At 42.6% G+C, this 27,805-nt stretch overlaps 5 protein-coding genes across 17 annotated transcripts in view; 1 reads left to right on the top strand and 4 right to left on the bottom strand.

Annotated features, from left to right (window-relative positions):
• Positions 1–1,162: 1,162 nt before the first annotated feature.
• LOC118289807 (E3 ubiquitin-protein ligase rnf146-like) lies at positions 1,163–4,217 on the bottom strand. Of its 4 annotated transcripts, XM_035616850.2 has the most exons (3): positions 3,888–4,021; positions 2,379–3,435; positions 1,163–2,086 (listed from the first exon to the last, which is right to left on the bottom strand). In XM_035616850.2, exons 1-3 carry the CDS (start codon positions 3,917–3,919, stop codon positions 2,081–2,083), a joined length of 1,095 nt encoding a protein of 364 aa, XP_035472743.1. In that variant the 5' UTR covers positions 3,920–4,021; the 3' UTR covers positions 1,163–2,080. The 4 variants fall into 4 exon arrangements, with proteins under 4 accessions (XP_035472743.1, XP_035472744.1, XP_047184384.1 ...); XM_035616851.2 differs by lacking the exon at positions 3,888–4,021 and adding an exon at positions 4,053–4,217 and having other exon boundaries at positions 1,163–3,435; XM_047328428.1 differs by having other exon boundaries at positions 1,163–3,435; positions 3,888–4,020.
• Positions 4,218–4,743: 526 nt separating this feature from the next.
• Positions 4,744–9,511, bottom strand: LOC118289810 (R-spondin-3). The gene is made up of 5 exons (XM_035616867.2): positions 6,566–9,511; positions 6,037–6,228; positions 5,618–5,758; positions 5,377–5,523; positions 4,744–5,270 (listed from the first exon to the last, which is right to left on the bottom strand). The coding sequence occupies exons 1-5, from the start codon at positions 6,648–6,650 to the stop codon at positions 5,074–5,076; spliced, it is 762 nt and encodes a 253-aa protein (XP_035472760.2). The 5' UTR covers positions 6,651–9,511; the 3' UTR covers positions 4,744–5,073.
• A 144-nt stretch (positions 9,512–9,655) lies between these two features.
• cenpw (centromere protein W) lies at positions 9,656–11,526 on the bottom strand. The gene is made up of 3 exons (XM_035616869.2): positions 11,341–11,526; positions 11,106–11,219; positions 9,656–9,833 (listed from the first exon to the last, which is right to left on the bottom strand). The coding sequence occupies exons 1-3, from the start codon at positions 11,425–11,427 to the stop codon at positions 9,807–9,809; spliced, it is 228 nt and encodes a 75-aa protein (XP_035472762.1). The 5' UTR covers positions 11,428–11,526; the 3' UTR covers positions 9,656–9,806.
• A 204-nt stretch (positions 11,527–11,730) lies between these two features.
• hddc2 (HD domain containing 2) lies at positions 11,731–14,197 on the top strand. The gene is made up of 6 exons (XM_035616866.2): positions 11,731–11,885; positions 12,560–12,681; positions 12,875–12,977; positions 13,166–13,234; positions 13,330–13,468; positions 13,727–14,197. The coding sequence occupies exons 1-6, from the start codon at positions 11,811–11,813 to the stop codon at positions 13,879–13,881; spliced, it is 663 nt and encodes a 220-aa protein (XP_035472759.2). The 5' UTR covers positions 11,731–11,810; the 3' UTR covers positions 13,882–14,197.
• A 1,840-nt stretch (positions 14,198–16,037) lies between these two features.
• The window catches only part of tpd52l1 (tpd52 like 1), a 13,170-nt gene continuing 1,402 nt past the window's right edge, over positions 16,038–27,805 (bottom strand). Inside the window, exons 2-11 of one of the 10 annotated variants that reach the window (XM_035616854.2) lie at positions 26,479–26,577; positions 25,571–25,795; positions 24,399–24,419; positions 22,604–22,722; positions 22,366–22,514; positions 20,836–20,937; positions 19,885–19,917; positions 18,101–18,139; positions 17,774–17,834; positions 16,038–17,204 (exon numbers count right to left, since the gene is read on the bottom strand). In XM_035616854.2, coding sequence (XP_035472747.1) covers positions 17,082–17,204; positions 17,774–17,834; positions 18,101–18,139; positions 19,885–19,917; positions 20,836–20,937; positions 22,366–22,514; positions 22,604–22,722; positions 24,399–24,419; positions 25,571–25,795; positions 26,479–26,577 — 971 coding nt within the window. In that variant the 3' untranslated portion in view covers positions 16,038–17,081. Of the gene's footprint in view, positions 17,205–17,773; positions 17,835–18,100; positions 18,140–19,884; positions 19,918–20,835; positions 20,938–22,365; positions 22,515–22,603; positions 22,723–24,398; positions 24,420–25,570; positions 25,796–26,478; positions 26,679–27,805 lie in introns of all 10 variants that reach the window. The other 9 variants (XM_047328430.1, XM_035616856.2, XM_047328429.1 and 6 more) reach the window with 9 other exon arrangements.

The raw sequence follows: 27,805 nt of genomic DNA, 5'->3' as shown, positions 1-27,805 counted from the left end.
ATGGGGCCTCGGCCTGGGAAGAATCTATTCGATTTCGGTGCAGATGTAGATTAAGAGACGGGAATCCAGGATTTTTAACTTTCTTTCACCTCGAGTCCAAGCGAACGTTTCTGCCAAATGTGTAGGGATTCCCCTGCGGTGTTCGTGAGATATTGCGTTCATGAGGCCAAAAACAGGTTTTGTAAAATTACAACGACCGTTGACCACCAAAACATTCCCTCATGGCGTTCCTGAGACATCACGTGCAGGCATAGAGCAACAAAATGAAGACATAATGTCTCCAGCTGCGGCTGTCGCCAGTGTTGACGCACGAATATGAGCAGTTTATATATGTAAATTATTCCCAAAATTTCAAAAGCAGAAACATTTTTTTGCCAGTCGACATTTGGACACCATGATCACAGTTCTACTGCATCTCTGTAAAGGCACACAGCCAAAGTCTGGCTCATTGAGCGTCGTTTCTTATTCAAGTCACGGTGGGACTGCACACAAGGAGTCTGTGGTTTTCTTCAGCTGGCTCAGCAGCATTAGTGGCAGCCATTTTTTTTGGTAACAAAAATTAAGTCTCAAAGTCACAAACATCCCTTTGAAATTTTAGTGGCCATCACTTAATCTCTACAGATTTTAATATTCTGGTTGTCTTTCTGTGAGGAATCTTCTAAACATTAATATAACTTAAGAAGCCAACTGTTGAAGATAATTTTTAGAAGAAATAATTTGACATTTTGGGATTATTATTTGCTTTCTTGCTGAGAGGCTCTTGGCAATGTTCTAACTTCAGGAACAACTTAATTAACAAAGTAAATCATGTTAACAGTTATGGACTGTGAACACAACAACATGTGTAACCTTTAGCCCCACACCAACCTGTTTGTTTTGACTGGAGTTCTCAGTCCATTTTTTTGATTTTTTTCGACAGCAGCCCAACCTCTCTGCAGCCAGTTGAAGGTCCCACAACAACAGGCGGGCTGAAGGACTATTTCATCTGCGCAGCAGCTCCATCCTGTGGACTCTTCAGGCTCACTGCATTGGGATGAAAACCTGGACGCACATTGCAAACAGGCTAATGGATCAGTGCCACTTCTGTTTTCAGTCTTGCCATCGTTCCGTCACATAATCCACTGCGTGTTCATCAACATAAAAAAAAAAACAGACATGAGAGTTTAAGTCACACATACACACTTTTAATAACTCGACAACACCACCACCACAGGGGCCACGCCACAGAGACAGAGGACTGAAGACACCAACTATGACGAGTTCACAGTTAAAATATTAGCAGCTGGAGCGAAAGGAGGAGAAGACGGAGCGTGTGGGGACAGCGAGTGCTGGTCCAAGTACATGTCAACGTCAGTGCGTAGATAGCGGCCCTATCGAGAGTACTGCGACAAGAAATAGAAATCCAAATGTCTCTCTCTACGTATATATAGCCAAATGCTTTCCAGTGGTTCTTGCCAGTAGCTTTTTAGCACCCAACATCAACACAAAACAAACAGGTCATTATTAAAACAAGACTTTTACACTAAAAGAAAGAAAACACAGCGTCTCCTTCGTAAACACACATATACCCACACAAACTTCAGTTTAAATAGTTGATTATTAGGTCCTGATTTAAACTTCATTACTTCAATAAACCAAATCAGCAAAGCGGGAAGAGCCGTTTTTAACCAGCTGCAACTGGTACGTAAGGTGCTACATCGAAGCTAGATTTTTTATACTATCGCTCCGAAAGAGAAGAATAAAACAATCAATCATTCAGTTGCTGCAGATAAGGGAACATAGGGGAGTAGTTTTGTTGTATTGCGCCGTCACAAACCAATGTATACGCTGTGACGGATGGTAGATTTGACAGTCTGACAGTTGCTGAGAGATTTGCATGACTAGCATTGCCTCTTATTGCTGGCTGAAAAAAGTATTTAACTAAAAGCAAAGAGAAGTGTTAAAGGTCCAACAGAGTAACCTTGACAGTCTTGACAGGTAGTAAAAACTGAAAAATATTAGCAGTGCAAAGAGCCATCAAACTAACATCCAAGCACCCGGGAGTGACCCTCTGCCATGGCTGCTACTGCTGGTTACCTTTCTAGACCTGCAGGTTGGAAAGAAAGGGTGATTATAATCAACTAGATGGAGACTGTTTGAATAACAAGAATTTTTTTCTGATATAACAACTAGTGAGTTGCATTTTAGGATCATATGTGGCACATTATCCATGGGGGTCAATCCACCCAGTGACAGATGTTTCACTACAATAAATGGGTTTATCCATTTTAAGAGACCTTTACAAGGTACATAATAGTTTTGTTTTTTTTGCGAAACTGATAATAGTTTAAGGTCTGTTATTCGGAGGACAGACAAAACTGTTCAGTTTGCAGTCACACCTCTGTCACAGTGCACTGTCCGTCGGGACTACGTGAGCGGAGACTGATCAAAGAGTTGGAGGGCCCACCCCTGGGAGGCATCCTGGCCGGCTGGCTCTCTCTCAGTGGTCTTTGTCTATGTCTTCTCCGTAGTGGGGATCCTGCTCTCCCTCTCTCGATCTCCCTCTCCTCGTCACTCTCGCTGTTGCCGGACGCACACTCGTATGTGTGGAGCTCGTCGTCTCCTTCCACCTCCTCCCCCTCTGGTTGGCTAATCAGGAACTGGGAGAAAGACTCTTCCATCGCTGTGAGCGAGGGAGAGAGAGGATTGGTGAGAGGGCGGCCGAGGAGTGTTGGAGGTCTCACGGGGGGAAGGGACAAAATCCCAAACGACGAAGCCTGTGACTGGCCTGCGGTGTCCGATCCGTCAGCTGAGCTGACGCGTTCTGTTGCGGTTTCGGTGACAACTGGTAGAGCCGTGGTGGGTGCAGCAGGTTCAGGGTCTAACCTCAGTCCCGCCACACCCTTCTTGGGGATGTCTACAGCGTCCCGCTTTATCTTGCGCCGGCGGCCGTGCTCATTCCGTCGGTACTGCACCATGTTCTCCAGGTCGGCCACATAAAGGAACCCCGCGATCAGCATCTCCGTGCTCTTCTTGCCCCTGGCGAAGGCCTCCTCCAGCTCACGGCTGGTCCTCTCATCGTACTGCCACCAACCGTTGCGCCCCTCGTAGTACCACGCATTGGAGCCGCCGCCCGTCCCTCCACTCCTGTTCCCCCCCGCAGCAGCGGCCTTCAGCTCCTCGGGCGAGAGGAGCACCGGCCGCTCCAGGAAGTCCTCCGGCACTTCCTGTCGGCAGAGCGCACAGCGCTTGCTGTGCCAGGAGGCGCCTTTCACACACAGGAAGCAGAAGACGTGGAGGCACGGGAGGCGCACCGGGTGGATGCAGCTCTGCAGGCAGATGGCACAGTCCAGGGTGGCGGAGGAGTCTGTGGCACACGTTTCTCCCACTTCCTCTATGAGCTTGGCGGGCGCCAGGGCACTCAGCGGACAGTCGGTCTCTCCACGACCTGCCATGCTGCGGACAGAAACACAGAGGTGTAACGGCTCATCGTCTGCTGTGCCGATTAACATATGATTTACTGTCTCGGCGACTGTCACACGAGAACGCGCTGATCCCACCTTGCAATGCGCGGCTCCCGTGGACAGTCTCAGACACGCCCTCGTGCACCAACACAGCGGAGTTATGCTTTCAGTTTCCATCCACTTACATTGAAATGAAAAAAAAAGGACTGCTATATCACGAAGTGTCTGACACAAACAAACAGCTGTCTACTGTAACGAGCAGCACAACAAAGCCCCGCCCCCCCCCCCCTCAGTGTCACAGCTCCCCTCAACTAGGTTATGCTAACGTTAGCTGACTTGCTAACGTGCTACCTGCGCTAGCTGCTACTTCGGTTTATATTCCACATACACTGGTGTCAGTGGCGGGTCTGTATGAGGTGAAAATATCTCTGTAACTAACACCACCTCTCACTGAAGGTCGAGCGTTCACCGAACATCAGGGCTAACGTTCACGACGCAGTCAGGGTTGTAGCATGTGTAGCTAGCCCGCTAGGCGTCAGAGCGTTTCCTGCCAAGTGTAACTCCTCCATTGGCGCGGACAACAACAGCAGCAGCAGCAGCATACGTTACCTCTAGGAGATCTCTTTAAAGACGTGCAGGCGCGACGTGTTTCTATGAAGCCGCATTTATGTTTAGTTTACACTGGCGGACACGAGTGACAGGTGACTGCACAGCTGTGGCCGAGCGACTTCACAGCGCCCGGATGCGCCTCGCCCCTCCTCCACCGCCCATCTACATGCTCTGTAGATCTGGTGGCTTTAAAAAGGAAAAGCAAAACAGACGCGAGTTTCAAAGAGGAAAGAAAGAAAACGAGAAAGAAAGCGTTCCCATCTAAAGCTGGGACCACTTTCCCACTCAGACTTATGTCATAAGCTGTATTAAATTCAATTCAAAATTCTTCATTCTTTCCTCCCATGGGTCACGTGTATTTCTTTGCAAGATCCAAATTGTAGGCCTGCAACATATACTCAAATATCTGATCATTATTTATATTATTACAGATTTTTTAAATCTCTCTCTCTATATATATACACAGTACATTTTGTTTATGCACCCATATGTTTTGTATTAAACATAATTACCTTTTTTTATTCTATTCGTAGTATTTGCTCATGTTCAGGGGTTTAGTCCTCATCGTCTGTTATACATGGAAGCTGTGGCGTTATTACATAGGAATTAAAATATCCTGTGTAATTGCATTACTTTATGTTTTTAATGTATTGGCGTGGGATTTTTTTTCATTAAGAGCTGAGGGTCAAAACCGTTTCTTAAAACATTTTATTTACAAGCAGGAAAACAGTGTGCATGAGTTCTTAAAAGAACAAAACAACTAGCCACAGTCACATCAGGCAATAAGTGTATAAAAGAAAGTTTACGATAGCTGGACACCAGTGGTGTCAAATTAGCATATGATTACATATGAAATGTCTCTGACTCAGTGAGAGTTCAGATAAGGCAAAAGTGTTGAATTTACAGGACTTGTATCAAAGATCATCAGAACCACGCAACCCTTTTGTTTACTTTCCATAATAAATTTCCATATTTTAATAACCAGCCAATAACAAATGTGTGGGAACTCTCCCCAAGATCCTTACGACCCACTTGGACTGTGTCTCTTATTGATGACACACTTCCTGATCTCGGACACGCGGGGGCAGCGGTCACCATAGACACTTTGGGACTGCAGAACTTGTTGGGTGCGTGTCTCCTCCTCCCTCCTGTAGGCCCGCATGCTCCTTTTGCGAATACATGGACCCCACTCTGTCCACTCCCCAACCTCACTGTGCACTAGAGGAGACAGTACACGGTTAATAAGAAAATGGGTGGATTGAGATAAAAATGGAAGATGGCAGAAAATATATGTTTGATGTTAAAGCCAGGGAACATCCCTCACCTTGGGGGATGCACTGCATGAGTTGTGCATCAGGTTCAGATCCACTTGGGCAGGTAAGGTGGCACCGCCCGTGGAGAAAGTACAGATCTGCTCTACACCTCACACACACGTCCCTCGTCACACACACCTCACAGCCTACGGGGCATTCTGGGACAGGGGCACGCAGACAACTTACAATGTGCTGTATTTTCCTGTCATCATGGCAGAACACTAATAACACGCCGCAGCGACAGTGTCTCACCTGTGCACTCTCGCAGTGCTGTGTTTGCCGTCAGCCCCTTTGGACAGCTATTTCCACATTTGCCACGGAACAGAAAGTTGCCCGGGTGACAACGAGTGCAGAAATTTTCGCTGAAACAGAAGGCGCAGTCCTCTTTGCACCCTGCAATGGGAGTGAACCTCAGTCAGAGCAGAGCCAACACTGCGTCAGGGCACCAAAATATGTAGCTCTCCATTTCCTTTCCTTCGCAAAGACTGAATGCATCTCAATTCACAAAGGTCTCTACACCAGGTGAGACAGCCACAGTTGTATGCTCATCTAAAAACTAATAAGCAACAAAGCTGTCTACCATTGTAATCCCATGTGTTGGTTCAATTAAAATCAGACATATTTAACTTTTCTCATTCAAGATTTTCCTACATGTGTTCATTGGTACCTACTGGCACAGATGCTGATGTGTGGAGAGCGCTTGCCGTAGTGACCCCGGGGACAGGAGGACAGACAGGCGCTCCTCTGCCTCATCCCATCCAGCTCCAGGTGGAAGAAGAGCCGAGGTTTACAGGACAGGCAGCCATTCAGGGCCGAGCATGACGCACAACCTGCTGGACAGAGTCTGCTGACCGGAGAGCTACCTGTTATGGGTTGGACACAAATATTTTCTGCAGGTATGCAATGTGCAAATGAACAACTCTCTGATCCAATCACAGTATGAAATTCTACAGGCAACTTGGGTTCATGAGAACAGAGTCAAGCTTTGAATTCTGTGGCGTGCAGTGGGTAAAAACCGATGGAAATCTATGACCACACTGTTCCTCTAAAAGCTGAAAGAACACACTCATTGGCTCCACATGTATTGCGGCTACTTTCTCTCCAAGAAAAACGGGGGAAGATAAGGAACATTTCACACAAGTCATATCAAAGAGTTGGTATTAAAGAGGTGGAAATGACAAGCTGTGCTTGAATACTTACGTCTGTGTCGTGGTATCTTTGTGTTATCGAGGCCTTTTGTAATATTCACGGAGTGCAGAATCCAAATTAGTAATGGTATCCGCATTTTCCTTCACGTCCCCTTCAGCACGGCATTGATCCAGTCCACACCTCGGCTCACATCCCAAATCCCAGGGTGTACATTTAAAAATAATAATAAAAGCAATAACAATCTGTGAATTTCTCCACCAAATTCATTCACCTGGACCCATGAAGAAGACTCCAATCTTGGTAAGACAGCAGTCGAATGCAAAAATATTTTCCAGAGGAAAAACCCCATGTGCATTCCAAGCAATCACTCAAGCCAGCAGAATGCCACGAAGAATGCAAGCAGAAGAGAAACCATCATATGACAGTCGCAACGCAGAGCTAATGTAAAGTTTGGGTAAGCTGCTGTGAGCCAGTCTCTGTATCCCACCCACACACACACACACACTCCCACCTTCCTTTCCTGCGCGGCCCTTCTTTCTCCACCCTCCTCCTGATCCGTGATCACATCCAGAGTGTCTTTCTCTTATAATACTGTATTTTCTGCATGATGACATACCTTACTCCTTTATTTAATATTTATCCGATCTTACAATTCTGCGTGCTTTTTTGTCTCTCTCCACTCAAAAGTGTTTTGCTTAATTTTACTTCACTCGGATGTTTGACCTTCACGGTGCAGAGCTGAACATGAGAAAAAAGAAAAGAGTTTAACACGTGTACATAGATGTGTATGCGCAATTTTATTACAGTAAATGTTATCTTTTAGATGCATTAAAATGTGTGATGGATGGTCTTTAGCTATTTTGAATTTCATTGTACGACATAATGTCAACTGCAGTTCAAAATCCTCAATGAAATATTTGGCTATTTCAGAATGAAAAGTATTCGAAAAAAATTGTTTATTTTGACATTTCATTTGCTTTTCAAAGGACACATTTGTGCCAAACACTAAAAGCCTCAAAGAAGTAAACCTGCTACAATCTGGCGTGATGCACAGACGAACCTCTCTGGTTAATCTAACAGCACATGTGGTTAGTGTGCGACTGTGAAAACAAAACTTTCTCATTTGGTTCCGTATAAAATAAAGTGACAGGAGCCTGTTTTCGAAGCATGTCACTGCAACATCAACACCAGCTTCTCAAAGTCTTCCCACACAGGGTGGATGAAGTCACGATGATGGAATTACAGAGGAAAAGCAAAAACAAAAACTTACACTGCAGAAAAGGAAAAAAAATACTGCAATTCCCAGACTTGGGTTTGGGAAAAGAAAAAAAGCAGGGGTGATGTGACTACAGTACTTCTCAATGAGAAAAACAAAACTAGAGAAGCAGAGGTGTCGGGGAAGGTCTGGCGATTCCCACAAAACCTCTGGAATGTGATGAAAGTGTTTTGTCTGTGCTTCAGTCCACAATATTTTCAGAGCCTTTCAGTTGTTAGTGTCAACAATTCCCCGATTTGTTAAAAAGGCTGAATTTATTGATATGCCTTTTGTTTATTTCTAAATAAGTTATATTGTTTTTGGACTGCAGAAAAGAATTAAACAGTAACACACTTGCAAACCATGTGCTCCTTATTAGGAACGGAACAGTGAGTTATCATAATAACGCCGCTGCCAAAATGGACTCTTCTTGCTTTTTGGCTTGTCTGCAAAATTGTCAATGGAGGAATCGGCGGGATCTTTGCAGTGGGATTTTTTAACACTGATGCTGATTTATTTGAGACAGACAGAGCTAAAAGGCGCAGCACCAGACAGAGGAGCTGGACAGGGCTACGCCGGCTGGCTTAAATTGTCAACAGGTGCTCAGACACGAGCGCACACACTCGCACCGAACGGGCGAGGCAAAAGCGAGGCTGGGCTGCTTCTTTATTTCAATAAAGCAAGTGTGTTTCTCGATTCCCCCTAGAGGAACAGCAGCCTAGAGAAAACTCTAGTCCAGCTAAAGATTTGACAGGACACCGTTCAAACTGTTGTTTTAAGATTAGAAAATGTATGTAAAGATATCATCACAGGGCTCTGTGATAGCAACAATGTGAGTCGAGCAGAATTGCAGGTTAGAGACTGCGAGAGAGAGGTGTCAGGGGTCAAAGGTCAGTGGGGTGGAGCTCCACAAACCCAGTAACATCGCCTCAACCTGACTGGGAACATAAACATGACATGGCTACACTCGCCGGGGTGCCGGATCAGCTTCTTGAGGAAAACAACCATCGGAGGCCGTGGAATGTCTCCACTGCCATAACAATGAGGCGAACGCGTGAAATGATGAAGAATGAGAACATCAAGCAAAGACAGGTGAATACTAATGTAAAGCACATGGACACATACCTGTTATCATGTTCACAATAAACTGTCTAAATTTCTAATGTCAAGCACAAAGTTGTAGCTTCTGCCTTTTATTTTTTTGAAGCACTGTGATGTTTTCAAACTGACCCACACTCTAAAAAGTTAAGTCAATGAAATGTGAATCCACTATAATACAAACCAGAAACATCCTTGAGATCAACAGCTGCTGTCAAGGCCCTGGTGGAGCAAAAGATGTGTTGACAGGTAGGTAAAAAAAAATTATGTACGATCATTGAGCAATTTAACAACCTCACTGTGACCTTTCCACTAGCTTGCACGCCTAAGAACCCACAGAAGTCTCGCCGTGAAGGACCACGTAGTGCTAAGGAATGAGCAGGATAGCATCTGAGCCCACAGATAATCTTTACAGCATGAAGAAGTGAGGAATTTGGAAGGAGGAGCCCACACTCCTCAGCGAAGAGGCTGCAGAGCATGCAACCAAGCATGACGGATGATAGACAGAGTGAGATAGCGGGTGAAAAGATCTGAAAGTAAAATGAACCCTGAAACCATCCGCAGCTTGGCCTTCAAAGCTTATTCACTGTCTGTAAAAAATTAATCTTCCAAGCTATTCAGATATCATTAAAATGATTTTGCTATTGTGTATTCATTGTAATTTTTCACAGTTCTCCATAGTGAAGGTCAAACTGATAGTGGCACCAGTCATGAATGTATTAATATGATAATTATTATGTTTAGCATTTCAAGTTGTGGGTCTGAGATGTGTAACATATGATGCATTGTAAGATTCACCAGAATTTATTAAAGCAAAAAAAAATATGACAGGAAAATAGATACAGGACATTTGCTTGTGCAAGAAACATAATTTAAAAAACACCAAAAATATATCTAAAAACATATTGCTGCTGTCCATGACAATGTAGTTCACTTTCGTCATCCTCTTGCTTTTTTCAGCATTTTCTAAAAAAGAAAGGAAAACATTCTGTAAATCTACTTCCGGATGAAAATGTTCAAGAAGTGAAATATGATCTCCAACATTAGGCAAAACTTTCTACCACATTTCATTATAAATTAACTAATTTTGCTTTTATTCAAAGCAACGCAAAACTGAGGGACAACGCTACAGCTTCAGTACAATAGGAGACATTGACATAAGTACTAGGTGCTGAATCTGTCCAATAATACAAAGACAAACCAGGAAGAGATCAGGTTAAAAAAAATAAATAGCTAGTTATGCATTTAAGTGTGTAAGAGGACATGAGGAATATATTTCATAAAAATTGAACTATTAAAAATGTGGTAGATGTGTGTGAAGTGAAATGACAAAATGCTAAGAGTTTTATTTGAATTGAAAAGAAGGAAGAGATCTTGATTATTTTAATAAAGCATCTCAGACACTATGCTGTAATTTTTTCCAAGTTAAGTCCAAGTTCATTCATAATAATTAGCTGGTCTTCATCAGACTCTAATAACAACATAAGAAACCGGCTAATTACTGAAGCCTTTCATAAAGATTTTGATAGTTGATATAGTTGGTATTGAGCACAGTGGCTCACTTAACACTGTCTGAGAAAATATCTTACTGAAAAGTGTTTGATAAACTACAAGAGCAAAAATCAGCTGAAAAATGAACATTATGTCGGGCTGCTCCTGGCACTTGAATTCTGCCAATAAAACAAGTTCAACCAAAGAAAAAACATCTACAACACCTACATCTACAAGCTTTCCAAAACGTGTAACTGGTGCTGTGTATAAGTCAGCTGCAATTTAAAGGCATCAGAAAATCATCAGTAATGAAACAACTATGAATCACACAAAAATGCACAATGTCATTAGTTTAAGCTCTTAAAACGCAAACATGTCCCTCTTCTCCTGCAAAAGGAAACTGAATCTAGAGATTTTTTTTCATCTTCAGATTTAGAAAACTCAAATTTGAGGTTTTGGAAAACTGAAAGGACAAAATGAGCATCTGAAGACATCTCCTAAGGTCGTGCGGTCTTAATATTCGGATGTTTAATAGACCCCACAAAAATGATCTGGGTATTTTTTTTACAGAGCAGCTTGCAGTGATAATTGTTTACTAATATTAGCTGCAGCCCTCGCCATAGATTTTTCTAAGTGAAGTTAAATTTTTTATAATCAGCAATCCACGGCTCTATTGAGATGACATTTTAGAATAATGTCAACACAAGTAAGACGCAGAGGGAACATGTGAGTCGTCTTTCCACAAACCTTGGCGACGGCTCTGACGTGCTGAGCTCTGATCGTTGCAGACTTCTCTTCAAACGCGTTGGCCTTCGCCTCCTCCGCCAGGCTGCTCAGGAACACCAGCGTCAGCAGCTCAATCTGAGAACACGGGGAGACATACGCTTGTTATTAAAAGTTGGCTAACGGTGGCTAGCTTTAGCAACGTTAGCCACAAACAAATGCGAACAGTTCGTATCGATCCACGTCGTTGGTTTCCTACCATCGCCTCAGACGCCGGCCTCACGTTTATGTCACCCTTCGCTTTCGTCCTAATAGTATTTTTCAGTTTTGGAGCCTTGTTCAACATTTTTCCTTCGTGAAACAGACGTTAACGCCAGAAGCGAGTGGTTTGTTTACGTTTTCTAATCTCCCGCTTCCCTCACTTCCTGTCGAGGCGGTTCTTCTTCGTGGCTTCCCTTGGCGCTCTTATGTCGCTGGGCCCACTACTGCCATCTATATATCTTTTCCCGTACTTGAATACTTTTTGTAAATAAATTAAAATGTCTTCTCCACAGTGAGGCTTGAATAATCTAGAGTGACTTATTCTATCTACGTACACATAAAAAACAAACAAATAAATAAACTTACCGGGATATTTTAGTGCCACTATCGCGTCTCATTCAGGTTCATTTGGTTGTTTTGCCGCCATCTAGCGGCAACGTTGACTACTACATACTACGGCAGACAGCAATGGCGGCCCCCATGGAGACAACAGCCGGCATGAGCAACATGCTGAAATTCATGAATCTTATCGGACAACTCAAAGTAAGACGTTTCCCCAAAACACAGCTGCCTTTCTGGTGATTTTATCTCTCCCCAGAAACAAACCCTGACTGATTCAAGCTTGATTCTCTGGATCTGGGACTGATTGTATTGAGACTCAAGTTTTCTTTCAAACTGTTTTGCTGTGACGAATTGACACATAACATACTAACACATATCATCCTGGTTTCTCGATCAAAATCTGAGCCATATGTGCCATTAATAAGAATAGTGCTACTGTTAAAATTGTAAATGATTTATTTGACATTTAATGGATGAGTGCATTGAGATAAATTGAAAATGTTTATTTGAATTTTACTTTTCCCCCTTGCAGATGCGGCGTCTCCTTGTAGCTGCAACCAACACATATGTCCATTGATGATTCATCTTGATTATTATTATTTACCGTTTGGTGTACAACATGCAGGCCATCTGTTTCTAGAGCCTTTTCAAAGGTCTTTTATTTTTGTATGATCAACAGAGCAACACCTGAACCAAAAAACAATAAAATGTGTCAAGGATTTTGAGCAGTGAATTCAGACTCACTAAGGTGGCGGAATAAGTTGTGAGAAATATATTTTAGGGCAAATGTTTTCCTCTCCCTCTCTCTTTTATTTATTGATACATTTTTTTGCAACTGATGACTGATTGTGTGTTGTGGGTGATGTTACCTGCAGAGAGTTCCGCGGACCGGCTGGGTGTACAGGGACGTGAAGAAACCAGAGAGTGTGTCAGACCACATGTACCGCATGGCCATGATGTCTCTGACCATCACTGACCCCGCGGTGGACAAGGACAGGTGGGACACGGACACACAACACACACAGACACACACACACAGACACACACACACACACACACACACAGAGGAAAGAGAAGTTCACTGCATAATGAAGTCAGTTATTATCTACTGACTACTGACGTCCGCTGATGTGTCCCATTTATTATTAACATCTACAAACAACTCCTCAAATCAATCTGTCTGTGTTCAGGTGTATAAAGCTGGCTTTGGTGCACGACATGGCGGAGTGTATTGTGGGAGATATCGCACCACCAGACAACATCAGTAAAGCAGAGAAACACAGGAGAGAAGAGGCAAGTGACCAGCAGCGTTCGCGTTAGATCTGGACACAAAAATAGTCTGTTAAAGTCACTCGTTTGTTGTTAACCTGATCGGGTGTGACCACATTATGTTTTACAAATGAACAATGAGGATCAATAAAAAACAGCCATTGCTTTGTTTGGCTTTTAAAAAAAATGGAATCTCCTCAAATCTCTTTAAGGAAGCGATGAGACATCTAACAGCTCTTCTGCCGGAGGGCCTCAAACAGGAGATTTATGCGCTGTGGGAGGTAAATAGTCGAACCTGCTCAGCAGATAACGGATACTGTTTGTGCTTCTTATTCATGTCCCCTTTTATAACCAAGCACAATTGTCTGATTTGCAGGAATACGAAAGTCAGAGCAGTGCAGAGGCCAGGCTGGTAAAGCAGTTTGACCTGCTGGAGATGATCCTGCAGGCTCACGAGTACGAAGAGTTGGAAGGAACGCCCGGGAGGCTTCAGGAGTTCTTTGACTCCACCGACGGTGAGTCTGCGCTCTGTCGTGCTTCTGCCATTAGGCAACAGTTATTCGATCGTTGAAACAGTCAACAATCCATCGTCATGGGAAATTCAAACCTTTGTTCCTGAATGATATAGTTGGATTTACTGGGTCGTCAAGTCACGTGTGTTTTTGTCCACACACTAATCAGGAAAATGAAAATTGATATTTCTCAGATTTTGCAAGTTGCCTTCAATTACATTTTTACATAATTCCAGTTTAAATTTTTTCCTTCGTTCTCAGGTCGTTTCGACCACCCGGACGTGCTCCGACTCGTCAGCTCTCTGAATAAAGAGAGAGGCCGTCACATGGCCACAACTGATGGCACAAGGAGTCCTGGGGACTTGCAGACCGCCGATGTAGTATCTGCACAGACACACACTTCACACACACCCTGACTGTAACACACAAACACAAGATCCTCCTTATTGGAGGGACAGAGACACTGGACTCAGAACATGCGTACAAGCATACACAACTGAGTCACATGACCAGACACTGTACATAATCGCAAGTGGGAAACTGAATTTGAAGAATTTCAATTGTCATCTACAGTTTATCCTTCTCTTTTACGTCTGTGTGTCTGTCGAGTGACTTTTGATGTTGAGTTCACTGCTGCAGAGTAAAATCTATGCTGTCATGGAAAGTACAGTATCATAATCAGCAGGTTCAGTCACAGTTCTGTGTTTTTTTTATTAAAACTGTCACACTTGATGTTTTGTTTGGTTTAAATGATCTTTAATTTCGATACATCAGCCATACAAACAGTTATTCATAACAGTGCGCAATTAATTGTATGAATACAGTGGAATATGTCAAACACAATTTTATTATATTTGAATGTCACAGTTTATGTCTTTGGGTTTTAGTTTTAGTAAAAGCTTTTGTAAAAAAGAACTTTAAAAGGATGACAAGTACAGTTTGATTTCAAATCCATCGTTAATGTTCAAATGTAAAATGTGAACCGTCATTTATTCATATAATGATGACATAAATCACCTCAGTTGTCTGCCAAGGTCAAACCTGACGACCTTGTCTTGAAGCAAATAAAATCTTTCAGTTCTTTAAAAGTTGGACAAGTCAAATCTTTAACACATGACAGATGGTATGATAAAATGACAGGCAGCATAAACACAATCACATTTGATTTTATCTTTGGTGGAGCCAACCTTCTCATAGTATATAGGTTAAAATTAATGCCAGGGTTTAGCAGGTTAGTTCTGCAAAACAAGGTTAGAAATCAGCAGTGAGCTAGTAGGGCCACATCAAAGTAACAATGTGTGCAGGGTTTCAGGGACACATTACAGACAAGGATTGTCTTACAGCGTGTGTGTGCGTGTGCGTGTGCGTGTGTGTGTGTGCAGCCGTTACAGTGTGACACTATGTATAGTATGACTCAGATTTTCTATCCTGAGTAGGGCTGGGCGATAAAACGATAGCGATATGTATCGCGATAGACACAATCAATATCAATATGAAAAATGTGTTCGATAGAACGTTTAGATAATTTCTTTCCTCGATGGAAGAAACCGGAGCAAAGAGTCTAGCTACACCGGCACTCGTCCTCTGGTACCTAGCAATGTATGGAGTGACACGCCTAATAGCCAATCATGTATCACGTTTGGTTGCGCCATCTCGTTGGCTCGTGTTTCTTGGGTCATAAAAATTATCAATAATTATCGATATCGACCGATATGAAACACTTATATCGTGATAGTTTTCAGCCATATCGCCCAGCCCTAATCCTGAGTCAGCAGCAAGTGACACAGAAAATAAACTTTCAGCTTTTTTCGAGTTATCTGGATAATTTCCGGTTCAGTTTTGCTCAAACGTGCTACTGTAAAACATTCTCTGCCGACTCTGAGTTAAAAGGATCTTTATTTTTCACAAGGAATATCCCCAGATGTTTGTCGAGCAAAGGTTTGTGTACAACTGTGTTTGTTTTTCATTCTATATCCAGCATCAGATATCCTCCAGTGATTACCCAGATTATTTTTTTAGTGGATATCATGACAAAAAAAAAAAAACTGTACTTCATCATTACATGTATTCATGAGCAAAAGGTGCTTTGTCCATATTTGACTGTACATGAAAGATTCATCTCATTTCATTGCTTCCTATAGACTTGTTTGCCCTGTATTGTATTACTACATGTAGTGTGAGTGAACAGTCTAGAAATACGTGTCATTATTATGATCCAGCATTCAAACAGGCCCCAGCAAATGTTTTTTTTACAGTCACCTGACATTTTTTTAAACAGACTTAGGCAAGGTCCGTTTGCAATTTTTAAAATTGAAATTAATATTTTAAATCATGTGACCTGGACGAGCAGCAGAGTGGTCAAATAAAAAAAACGATACATTCCTTTAATGCAATGATTATCTGATGAATTGAATAGCCCATTGAAGCGAAAAGAAACTATTTGGAGGATCAATTAATTTTCTAGCAAAAATGTCAAAACTTTGCTAGTTTTAGCCCAAAACTATAAATATTTGTTGATTTATTTTGGTCGGAAAAAACAGTGAATGAGCTTTGGAATGATAGGCGGACCAAACAAGAAACAAAATTGATTTAATACCTTTTTTGAAGAAGAAGAAAAGGAAACTGAATTCAGATCTTTGTAAGACTTCAAAACCTGACGGATTTTTCACTGACGAGGTAAAGACATAAACCTAACCACACGGCGCTCAGTGACAGAAGAAATACACAGAGGCAAAGTACGGGAAAATTGTCTTAAAACATCATCCGATTTTCATTTAAATCAACTCATAACACAAAGCACATTCATAGTGCAGGCTGGAAAAAGCAGATGACAGGCTGCTGACATCGACATTAGGTGACCACAGTCAGGAGTTAGTGAAACTGGTCATCTCAAAGAGTTTAGATGTTCATCCGTCAACAGTCGCACAAACTGTCTACAAATGCATATATAATATGTAATGCAAATACAATGATTGAGTTCTGTGGATACTCTTTCTTTAGGTGGGCACTCAGTTTTGTGCAGCGTCAAGCTTCATGACATGAAACGAATCAGCAATCTTATCAGTATATATTACAAGATTACTGTATGTGTGAGAGGCTGTCTGACAGTAAATCTCCTTCCACCTGTTATTGAATCCGAGGGTTCACTTACTTTTTCCTCATGCACGGTGAATGTTTATTGGGTGTTTTCAATTGAGACAAAAAATGTTTTTAGATGAAGCACATTATGTTCATTCGATACTCACGACTTAGATGAAGAACGTATCACATCAGTTCACATACTTTTTCTGGCCACTGGATTTTGGTCCTTTCTGCCTCCTGGACCCGCCGTGGAAACTGCTCATCCTCATTTCACGTCATCATGTTGTAACTATGTCTTCTGCTTCTCCCCTTCGACCTCAGCTGATCGACATCTGTGGTGCTTTTAAGATTTTAGGCTTTAGTTACGTCCTAGTGTTAGGAGACTTTTAACAAGCATCTTAACACTTGCGATAAAATAAAGGTATTGTGTAACATTTCAGTCAGAGCTTTTAGTAGATGTACAAACAAAGTGCTGTGACATAGCAGTGACAGAGCTCCTGGTTTTAGGTCCCACCCTCGTGGTGTGGATGACGCTCTAACACTGCCTCTCAGAGCTGTTCGTCAAGTTGTTAGTGGGCGTGTCCTGAGAGCTGGCGTTCGCTGCGGAGGAGAGGACTTCTTCAAAGCTGCCTCCGGGCCCTGTACCACCAACCTTTGTCTGGGATTAGAAAACAGAATAAAAAAAGGAAATGCAGAAAAACCTCAGACACTCAAAAAACACAAAGACCCACACTGTCAGACTTTTGCAAGGCGTGTGTAAGAGGACCAGTTTTTCCAGACATGAACTCTGGAAAATGTCAGGAAAATTGGATCAGGACATTTTCCATAGATCGCCTCTCTCATATGATGCAGGCAGCAGGAGATTGTCCGAGTCACACCGACAGGAATATCTCTGTATCATTCTGTGGGTGGAGCCGCAGCAGCAGGAGGCAGGACATGACGATAACTCCACTGCAGAAAGTAGTGATATTGTTTACAGTCATCAACACGCCCACTCGCCCGCTGTGAATTCTCCAGAGATGTTCCTTCTGTATTCTCAGACGTTTCCCATGGATCTGCTCTCAGACATGCTCTGATTTGAGAACTCAAATGTTTTCTGCAAATGTTGCTCTGGGTGGTTAAGAAATAATGAATTGATGATTTAAAAATATTCATTAAACATTTTTAAATGGCTTGGAGTGAGAACAACACACGCACGCACCCCCCCCCACACACACACACACTTACCTTGATTGTAGACACTGTAGTCTCAACTTTCTCCTCAAAAGTCTTGAAGCTGGGAGAGTTTCTGTGAAGACAAAAGAAAAAAAGAAAGCATAATTTATTATATTAGAAGTCACTTTCATAAAAAATATATATAGGTGAAATCAATATTAAATTATCGGCTATATATTATTTCCATAATGAAATTAAGTTTATAACCTAATTATTTGAAATAAACCCTTATTGAGTAAAATTGTCAAGCCCCCCATACAAATATGCCATAAGAATATAGAAAACATAAAATGACACACACACACACACACTCAAAGTAAACAATCAAACACTGGTTACCTCATGGTGGGCATGCTCATAGAGTGTCTGATAGAGTAGCTGTTCCCAGAGAGCATGGGGAGAGAGGAGTTAATCATTAGCACAGGGCGCACACACACACACACACACGCACGCACGCACGCACACGCACACTCACAGAAAAACAGAGTTGGACTGGTCCACACTAAACAAGAGAGAAAGCATTGTTTGTAATTGTCCCTCGGCCGAGGGCTCTGAACTGGTTTTACAGGGAAACTGGTTGTTCTACTGGTGGAGGGATATAGTAGGTAACAGCTCCAACCTCGACACAGACAAAAGGATATTACATCTATGGTACTATATCATAAAAGGCTGCAAATCACAATTGATTTAGTTAGTCTGTCTTCACCAGTCGCAGCAATAGAATCAATAAAATAATTAATTGTTAAAAAATAAAATCAGTCTCAGGCTATATTTTCTTTCACCTATAGTGGAGCGCCAAAAAGTTCATGACACCTCCATCACATGATTCATCGAGACAATTTATTTAGGCTTTATCATGGAACCAAAATCTATTAGATCTGCTTCTATGCCAAGACGAGCACCTGACTGAGCGCTGCAGTCCAGCATGGCAGCAGCATTCACTCAACAGGACTCAGCTGACTAACTGTCCGAGTCCAAACTCTACCAACCCCTCAGAGATCTATTGAGTTAAGGCCGTTGCCTAGGAGACATTTGTTAGGAAGAACTAATGTGACACGATCAGCTACTGTATGTGACTCTTACCCTATAGAGTTGGACCTTTGGGCAGCATTGGAGGAAGATGGAAAACATTTTAAGATACTTTAAAAAGCCTTGACAGCATTTTAATTCACTTTATTCAGGTTATTAATACCACCAATTTCCCTATCAAAGAGAACATAACTTTGTCTCGGTTGTAGAGATAAGTGGTAATATAATAAAAATGCTCTACTGATGTTAAACACTATGAAATTTTTTAAAAAATTATTCAAATTTGAAGAAAACCGTAAACCAATTACTGAATATTACCTGAGATTGTACACAAACCAACTATCTGTTTTCTCTCTCTCACTCACACACACACACACACACACACACACACACACACACACACACACACACACACACACACACACACACACACACACACACACACACACACACACACACACACACACACACACACACACACACACACACACACACACACACACAAAATAGATAGGAATAAAGAGTTTGTTGTTGCAATTAAATCACACAGAATTAGCAATGGTGGCACAGAAACACCAAACCATAAAGATGGAAAAGAAGAAAATTAACTGTACAAAAAATTACAAATATTTAATTTTATGGTTGATTTAATGTGAGAAACACCAGAATTTGATTAGTCAGGGATGAGTAAATAAGAAATATAAATATTTATATGAAAATGAACTGAAGGACTCTCACTTCTCCAGAATTATGAGTTAGATAACTCCTATATTCTTGAAAATGGTATTCACTTTTGCCTATATGGTTTGGAATTTATTTATTCTTTTGTATATTAGACATACAATGTGTATAAGGTATTTTTGCTGCACACATATAAAGGGAAGGATTCTAGTGAATTATTCATGACAGGATGCAACGTCGATAAAAATAAAAGTACATGAGCAAACTGGTGTTTTGTGTTCTCTGGGAATTCATGTGAGGAGACCCTCAGTTTGAAAATGGGACACAATTACATGCAAGAACATGCTTCAAACATGCTAACATGTATGTGCATACTTTATATACCAAACCTATATACAGACACACAGACCTACCTCCGCGGGAACAGTAACTCTAGACCAACCATGCTGGAATACACCAAAGATAATGCATTGTTTCTTTTCTGTGATTCATGTCCCGAATAAAGACAATAACCTGTAGTTCACCGAGAATTAACAAAAGCACTGAAAATATAAACACCATCAACCCATCTCATAGTCTCTGCAGCCTTGAAAAACATTTAAAGTAATCACACATCATTGTCAAACATCACAGTAATACAAAGAACGCTCTTTCTGACTAAATGAGTCGGTATTCACTTGTTAACATGTTGCCTGTTTCCCCAATCAGCTCCGTTCTCTGACCTACGAAAGCTTTTGTCCTGCACACACTGGAAACACGCACGCACGCACGCACGCACGCACGCACGCACGCACGCACGCACGCACGCACGCACGCACGCACGCACGCACGCACGCACGCACGCACGCAGCTTTCTCTTGCTGTCACACATAAATTCTCTTTATATTCCACGCAAAACAATACACAACAATGCATAACTTTGCTCTGACACGCTTTCACTTTGTTTCTACCGTCACTGTCTCAACAGTGTGTGCGACATCGAGCGTCAGAGGGAGAGACAGCTGGAGAACTAAAGTGACTGGAGGGAGACAGACTTTGCTTTTAGTCCTTCAGCTTCAGAAAGCAGCTTAATGTGGTTTTACATAATCTCAGCCTCCTCTGAACTGAGACAGAGCAAGAGTCAAACCCCGGAGTCGGACAGCACGAATGAAAAAACGTCCGTGCAGGAGTGGATATAATCAGTGGTGGATGGGTGGATTGGGTTGGTTTGTTCAAATGAGTTGATGATAAACCTTTTGCAATGAGCAAATGCAAACAGGCGGGGCTGCGCAAGACTCATGTGAAGGGTCATGTGATGTTCAAAAGAGACAAGGACACATAGGATGTTGCAGCAGAATATTAATGAAATGTGTAATATTCTGTACCTCATGTCTCCAAACCTCCTGGTGATGGCGGTGCCGAGGGTGCTGAAGGCGGCGGAGGTCTTCTGTCCTGCAGTGGACAGTGTCTCTGATGTCTTCTTGTAACTGACACAAACACACATAAATATGTCACTACTTTTTCACACATTTACACACCGAGCTCACACTTGTGCTCATATGAATACAGCGTTCACATACACATGTGCACAGATGTGTACAAAGTTAACAAACACAAACCTACAGTGATGGGTTTTTTTCCCCCCAGGGTGCAGATTCGATAAATTCAACCATCCAAATTAATGTGCAATCGGGTTATAGGCAAAGCAGGATGAGCGTATTCTTATTAATCATCATCCACATCAAAGGAAACAGCAACACCCTTTTCGCTAAATCACACTTAAAGTACAAAGGTGCACCCACCAGTTAATTCTGTGCAAATGACACATCCACATCACTTTGTCGCCCTGTATCACTAATCAATTCTTTTAGTTTGAGGTGATTTCACGTTTTCACATCTCGTCTTTTAAACGTGGGTCATGCCGGGCAGGGACCCTCCTTTGTTTACATCTGTATTGCGAATTGCAACTTTAACCAGACGTCTCTGTGTGCATCTCCCGGCATCTTCACACTCCTGTGGTCACGCTGGTTCATTATAGATGAGAACAGAGGCCGTGTGTGTAAAGTGATCTTCGGGTTCATGCGTAACTGGATAAGAAGCGTGGGGCCTGCGGAGACTATCCTCTTGCTCTCGTCTGTAGGGAACTGAATAAAAGCTCTGCACCGACCATCTGAACATCGGGACATTAGATTATTTCCATCCATGACAAAAAGACTGAAACGTGGTGACTCTTTTAAACAAGTCCTAAAATATGCATTGTTGATAAGATACAGTTCATCACAATTTGTCTTGAATTTATCATTAAAAAGTGAGACTGTTCACTAAACTGTTGCTCTATTTGGTTTGAAAATGAAAATGCAGGTAACCATCAAGTGTTCTCCTGCTCTATAGGCAATTGGCATTCACTCGACGGGGCAAAGAAGAAGGCACACAACAAAATACATGATTATCTTCTCCAGTGCAAAGACCGGAGGGCACATGTTAATCAAATTGTGCTGCGAGGTCAGCAGTCGCCTTTGGCACCGTTTGATGTGGTTTTAATCAGATTGGTGATGGCTGTATGTGAACACAACAATGATAAGAAATCACACACACGCTGTGCCGCTGTTAGAAGCAGATGATTATGTCTTTCTAATTGAGTTCAATGATATCTGTGTCGTCAAAAGACTCTCAGTATAGGTGATGATTTTCTGCCGCACTGGCTGTTGAAACCTGTTCTTGGTGTTAATGTTTACTTTCTTTGTGTGCGCGTCCTGTAAAGGGCATTTGACGGCAAACAGCAAAGCCTTCCTGCCGCGAGCTGCTGCTTTTTACTGCAATTGCCACACACTCAAAACAAACGTACGCCTTCTCTCGTTCACCTCAACCCGCAGACTCTCTCTCTCTTTCTGGCGCACATACACACATGAACTCACGCTGTGGAGGTCTGCATGTCGTGCCAGCCTCTGCTGAAGTTGGTCCTGAGCTCGCTCAGCGGAGTGATGCCCAGTTTCTGTTTGAGGTCTGCGTGCTGCTTCTCTTTGGACGACAAAACCTGCCTCAGTGTGTTGATCTCCTCTTCCAGCTACAAACACACAGAAACACAAAACGGTTATTTAGCCAACGCTGGTCCTCTTACAGTCTTTGTACGAACAAATTGTGTTTTTTTCATACTTTGTCCAATTCTTGCTGAGCCTCTTCTCTCTCCTCGTCTGTCATGATGCAGTTGTTCAAGTTGACCTCGGACACGAAATCTTCATCAGACTCCTTCAGTGGTTCCGAATCCAGAAAACCTGCAGGAAATAATTCACACGGGGTTAAATGTCAGTAGATCGAGGTGCGAAACGGTGAAGTGAGACTCACATACAGAGAGAAAAGAAAGAGGAGGGAAGATCTGTGAATGAAAAATACACCTTTTTTTTTTTTAAAAGACAGTGGTCTCATTGAAGATATTGATACATATTTGATATAGATTTGATGTCCGCAGAAAGAGAGACGTGATCGACCATTTCTACAATAAAGCATCAACTTTATTTTTCCTCTCTCCTGCAGATGGGCTGAAGTAAATACTCAAGAACTAACAGGATGGTTTGTTTTTGCATTTCTGAAGGAAGAGCTTTTTCCGCCTTCTTCCTCCCACTTCACCTTCACCTGCCTGTATTTCCAGTCTGTTTGTGTCTGTGTTTTTTTTCCGTTTTATCTTGTCAGTGTTGGGTCTGTCACTTAACTCTCTGTCTGTCTGTCTGTCTGTTTGACATGTTATGTAATCTGTTGGCTGCAGCCTGTAGGGCCCTAATCTGGATTAACTGATATGGATTAACTTCCTTTAACCCCACTGGTTGACACTACAGACTGCCGCACACATATGGTACAACACCAACTACACACAAACAAACAAAAACCCAAGATGCTTTCAGATGTCACGTGGCATTTATAGGAAGGAAATTTGAGGTATTAAACCAAAATGAAAGACATTGTGTTGAACCCGAGTTTGTTTGCACGTGGAGCATGAGGGTTAAGGAAATGATAGGCACAAAATCGGATCTAATCCAAACGAGATATAATAAATAATTTCAACGTTGTGAGCAGCAGAAAGTCCCAGAGACAGTTTTATGACCAAAGCGCTTTGTTTCAAAGATTTACAAAACAGTCTTAAGGGTTATTGTCTGTTTCTGCCTCTTACAGAAACACATTTTTATACGACTGAACCACTGTACTTACAACTCAGGAGAAAACACACAATTACACTGCCACACCCACTGACTGTTTAGATGCTGATCCTTCACTAAACCAATAATTTTCAAGGGAAAAAATACATTTTGAGTGTCTCTGGGAATGAAACTGAACTGCATCAAGGCAAAGCAGTGAAGCTGGTATGCCTCAGCTGACTGACTCTTATCTACGGCATGATGCAGCAGAAACACAACGGGTTATAGAGATTAATGGAACGGACACGGCCAGACGTTAGTCATGTTTCGACCAAAAATTCTCGGAACTTTAAGTCCCAAGAAGTTTTTTCAAGGAATTACAAGGGTTCCTGCAGACCTGCGTTTCCACCACAGTCTAAAGTCACGGGGAGATTTGACAAATTAACCTGCTGACATATGAAGCACTGCTTTAGAGATAGCGACTGCACAATGATCAAACAGACAAGCAAAAAAACACAACACAGAACAAAAAAATAACCAACAGTTAGAAAAGACAGAAAAATAAAACGATAACAAGAGGTTTACACATGGAGGCCGTTTCCGCCTTGGGATATTTGTGAAATGGCAAATCAGGGCAAAAAGGGGCACCACTCAGTAACAGGCAACAACAGAACGACTGTGCACACACAACCCGAGAAACGCAAAAACATGTAGGTCATCATGTCAGCCTATCTGTAGTGGACCTGTTTTGCATGTAAACTGTAACTCCAGACAAAAAGGAAAGCATCATTGTGAAATGAGGAAATGAACTATCACTGTACCTGCTGCGAGGTGTCCTCTCTCTTGATATGGCCGCATTATAAGACACGAGAGGACAGAGTGAGATTAGTAAAGACCGACTGTAGTAGTGTGTCTTCACTTCTAAAAGAAATCTAAGGTTAAAGGGGACGCAGCAGCACCACATGCAACAAAGACACACAGTTCACACAAGTGCAGCGTACAGCACTAAGCTCAAGCACAGCGTGCACCGGTACAAGTCAGACCCTTCTATGGTCAGGGAGCTATTTCTTCCTACATCGCACAGCAGCAGGACAATCAAGATTTTTTTTAACCCCCGTGGCTCAGATGGAGGCTTTTCATTTCTAAGTGCACTGAGAAATCGGACGGAGTGTTTGTCCCTGTTCACGCAGCCATGAGACGACCTCAGAAATACCAGGAGGAGCGGCGGTTTCATCTCAATATGTCCTGCCAGTGTGCGTCCAGTGGGTTCACCTGTGTACACATTTTGTAGCAGCCAAACATGTCCTAGGGTCATTTAGGGTCAAAACTACATATTAAGGAAACATTCACTTTGGTTGAACATGTACAGCACATCAACTTCCACAAAGATGAATCCACGTGACCCAGAACCCATCGCAGCCAATAATAAAGTCAGTCATTTCCCCTTCAGGGAACAGGAGGCCATGATAAGTTTTTTCTGATGTGGGGCTTTCAGTTTCAGAGAGGAGAGACTGTGAAGGTGCTGCAATGATATTTGCAATAGACAATGAGAACATATTTTGCTCGTATAGATACTTGCTAATTTGTTAAAGTGTTGACTTATGTTATTTTTATAAGGTGATTGGGTGATGACTTTTTGCCAAAACTGGACCCCCGAAACCTGATTAATACACTATAGTCACTGACCACATCAACAACAACAATTAACAATCCAAGAATAAGGATATATTAGAGGAACCCTCCCACACATAATAAACCAGACAATTGACAATTGGTCTTAAAGTCAGCATATAGAGTACTCTCAATGTGTTTTTTTCCTTAAATTGAAGAGTTAAATTCTTCCTGGTTGCTCGGACTCGACCTTTTTGTCCTTGGTCGCAACTTTAGCCTCGGTGTGGCCACAGAGGTCAGTTAAGATGAAGTAAATGTTCGACCAAAGTGAAAGACTGAGTCGAGGTCTAATCTACAGGCTCTAATCCATGTTCCTCTTCACCTGAGCTGTCTAGAAGTTGCATATCCCAAGTGGTGGACATGGCCCAGTCGTCAGAGTGGGACACTGATGTCTGGCCCCACATGTCCTCCCTTGGCGCTGAAGTTTTACCCCATTCTGTCAGGTTCTCCCCATTTTGGAGCTCAGGAGCCAAGGTACCACCATATGAGCCGGACTTGATCGAGACCTCCTCGCCCCTCGAGGGGTGAAACATCCCATCATTCACACCTGAGCAAAGTAACAGTTACAGTGTTTTGGACTCAATTGGATTCAGATTTTGCACCTTGTTAAACTCCCGTGAGATTACAGCAGGACGCTTCTGTTAACAGAACAGAGAGCTGCCAGGCTCAATAAAAACTAAATATTTGGTGCTGGGCAGGTAATGTAAAGTAAGTGTATCGGAGCTTTTACACTAAGGACAGCGGGTGAACCCGAGCAGTGAAGCTGTGGACTTAAAAAACCAAAACAATAAGCTGAATGATGGTGAAATGCTGAGAAATATTCCAAATGTTAATTCAGACGTGAAATCTGTGAACAGAGAAATCATTTGTCAGTAAATGGGAAGGAAATATCAAATGCACTGATCTTTTGTCACATGAAGGTCCCACAGAAAATGTCACAGAAATGAACAAAAATATGAACATTTCCTGTTTTATTTTGAAAGTGGTATAATCCCTGCCTTACTCAGTTTACTGCAGACGAATCCACACTCCATCACGTACAACAGAAAGCTGCTGCCACGCTGATTTTTATGAATAAAAACTTTTATACATGCCGGACTTCAGTTAACGTCACTTTGGGTGTTTTGCCTCCACATCACTACCTGTGTGATCAGTGGCCCGGCAGCCGCTTTCTGCGTTGTGTGATTCAGTGTGGATTTGTGTTTTACAGCTGAGGGAGTCGAGTCTTACCCTGCTCTCCCTCGCGTGGGGCTGAGGTAGCCCACTCCTCTCCAGGGCCCATGCTGCCCCAGTCCACCACTGCTTCACTCAGAACACTAGAGTACAGCTCTGCAGCAGAGCAAGGCAGCAGGGCGAGAGGAGACAAGCGGACTGATGTTACATACACTCAAACACAGGGATCAAGTGTTTCTCCATAGTCCGGCGCAGCCCTGCCAGCAAAGGGATGACAGTTAGGTCTGTTCCGTTCCAGGGGTTGGTGCAGGCAGCTAATCTGACTCTGCATTTGTGGAGGAACAGGAAATCTGACATTTGACCCTTTGCGACAAAGATCTGAACTCCTCCAAGCTCGTCGAATATATATATGTATATAAAATTCTTTGCGATCAAAAAAAGTATCCTGGTAGCAAAATATACGCCACCCAGAGTTATAGGGGCAGTTAGCAATTCTAAAGCAATAAACGTTTTGTAAAAATCTGCTATTATTTCCTTAGCTGTCGGTTCTGTGTGTGGCAAAAAAAATCTGGGTCTTCTGCTCAGCCCTGGCTCTGTAAATCAAAAACAAAAAAATCTGTGTGCAGTTTGTTAACATCACTCTCAGACACATTAAGAGACACGCTAGCGAGTTACACTACGACTCAGGGGTTTTGGCCTAGTGGTAAGCGCTTCGGTCTCCTATACCCGAGGTCCAGGGATCACAGCCCGGCCAGAGCAGTACAATACAAACAACAACAACAAAGAGAGGAACAAGCTTTCTCCAAACTCGCTTACTGCCCCTTTAACAATAAGGTCTTTTGTACCTTTAAAGCAATTGAAAAGGAATATCGGAGGTTATTGGGCAATCTAAATTCTCTGGAAGCTGATGAAATCTCATTACACCACCACGCAGACAGCAGCACTACAGGAGGAAGCAGGCCAGCGGAGGGCCAGCGTTGTTTCTGCTATAGCCACTTCCTTCTGGTGCATCACATTCATTTCAAATAAACACCAACACCTTCCCTATTATTTCGGTCAGTCACATTTAGCGTAACGTACCATCCTGCTTCTGATGATGAAGCAGCATCAGAGTTGGTGATGAGTTACTCCAAGAGGCTTTTCCTCATACCATAATCACAGATAAGGTACAGTAGCACTCATTGGGCCACTCTGGTTTTCTGTTTCACCAATGGATATACATATTTTAACCCCCCCACACACACACCCTCTCTTTACTCTCCTTTTCCATGCCCCCACCCCCTCCTCTTTTCGTCTGGGGTAGAATATCTTTGGTCACAAGATTCCTATTTGGACCAGTGGTCATGTGGCTACGCTAAATCAGAGGCCTGGGGATGGTCATATG

This window comes from Scophthalmus maximus, chromosome 18 (assembly GCF_022379125.1).
Source record: "Scophthalmus maximus strain ysfricsl-2021 chromosome 18, ASM2237912v1, whole genome shotgun sequence".
In the NCBI taxonomy this organism is placed as follows: domain Eukaryota; kingdom Metazoa; phylum Chordata; class Actinopteri; order Pleuronectiformes; family Scophthalmidae; genus Scophthalmus; species Scophthalmus maximus.
This window is presented reverse-complemented; position numbering and strand designations above follow the sequence as displayed.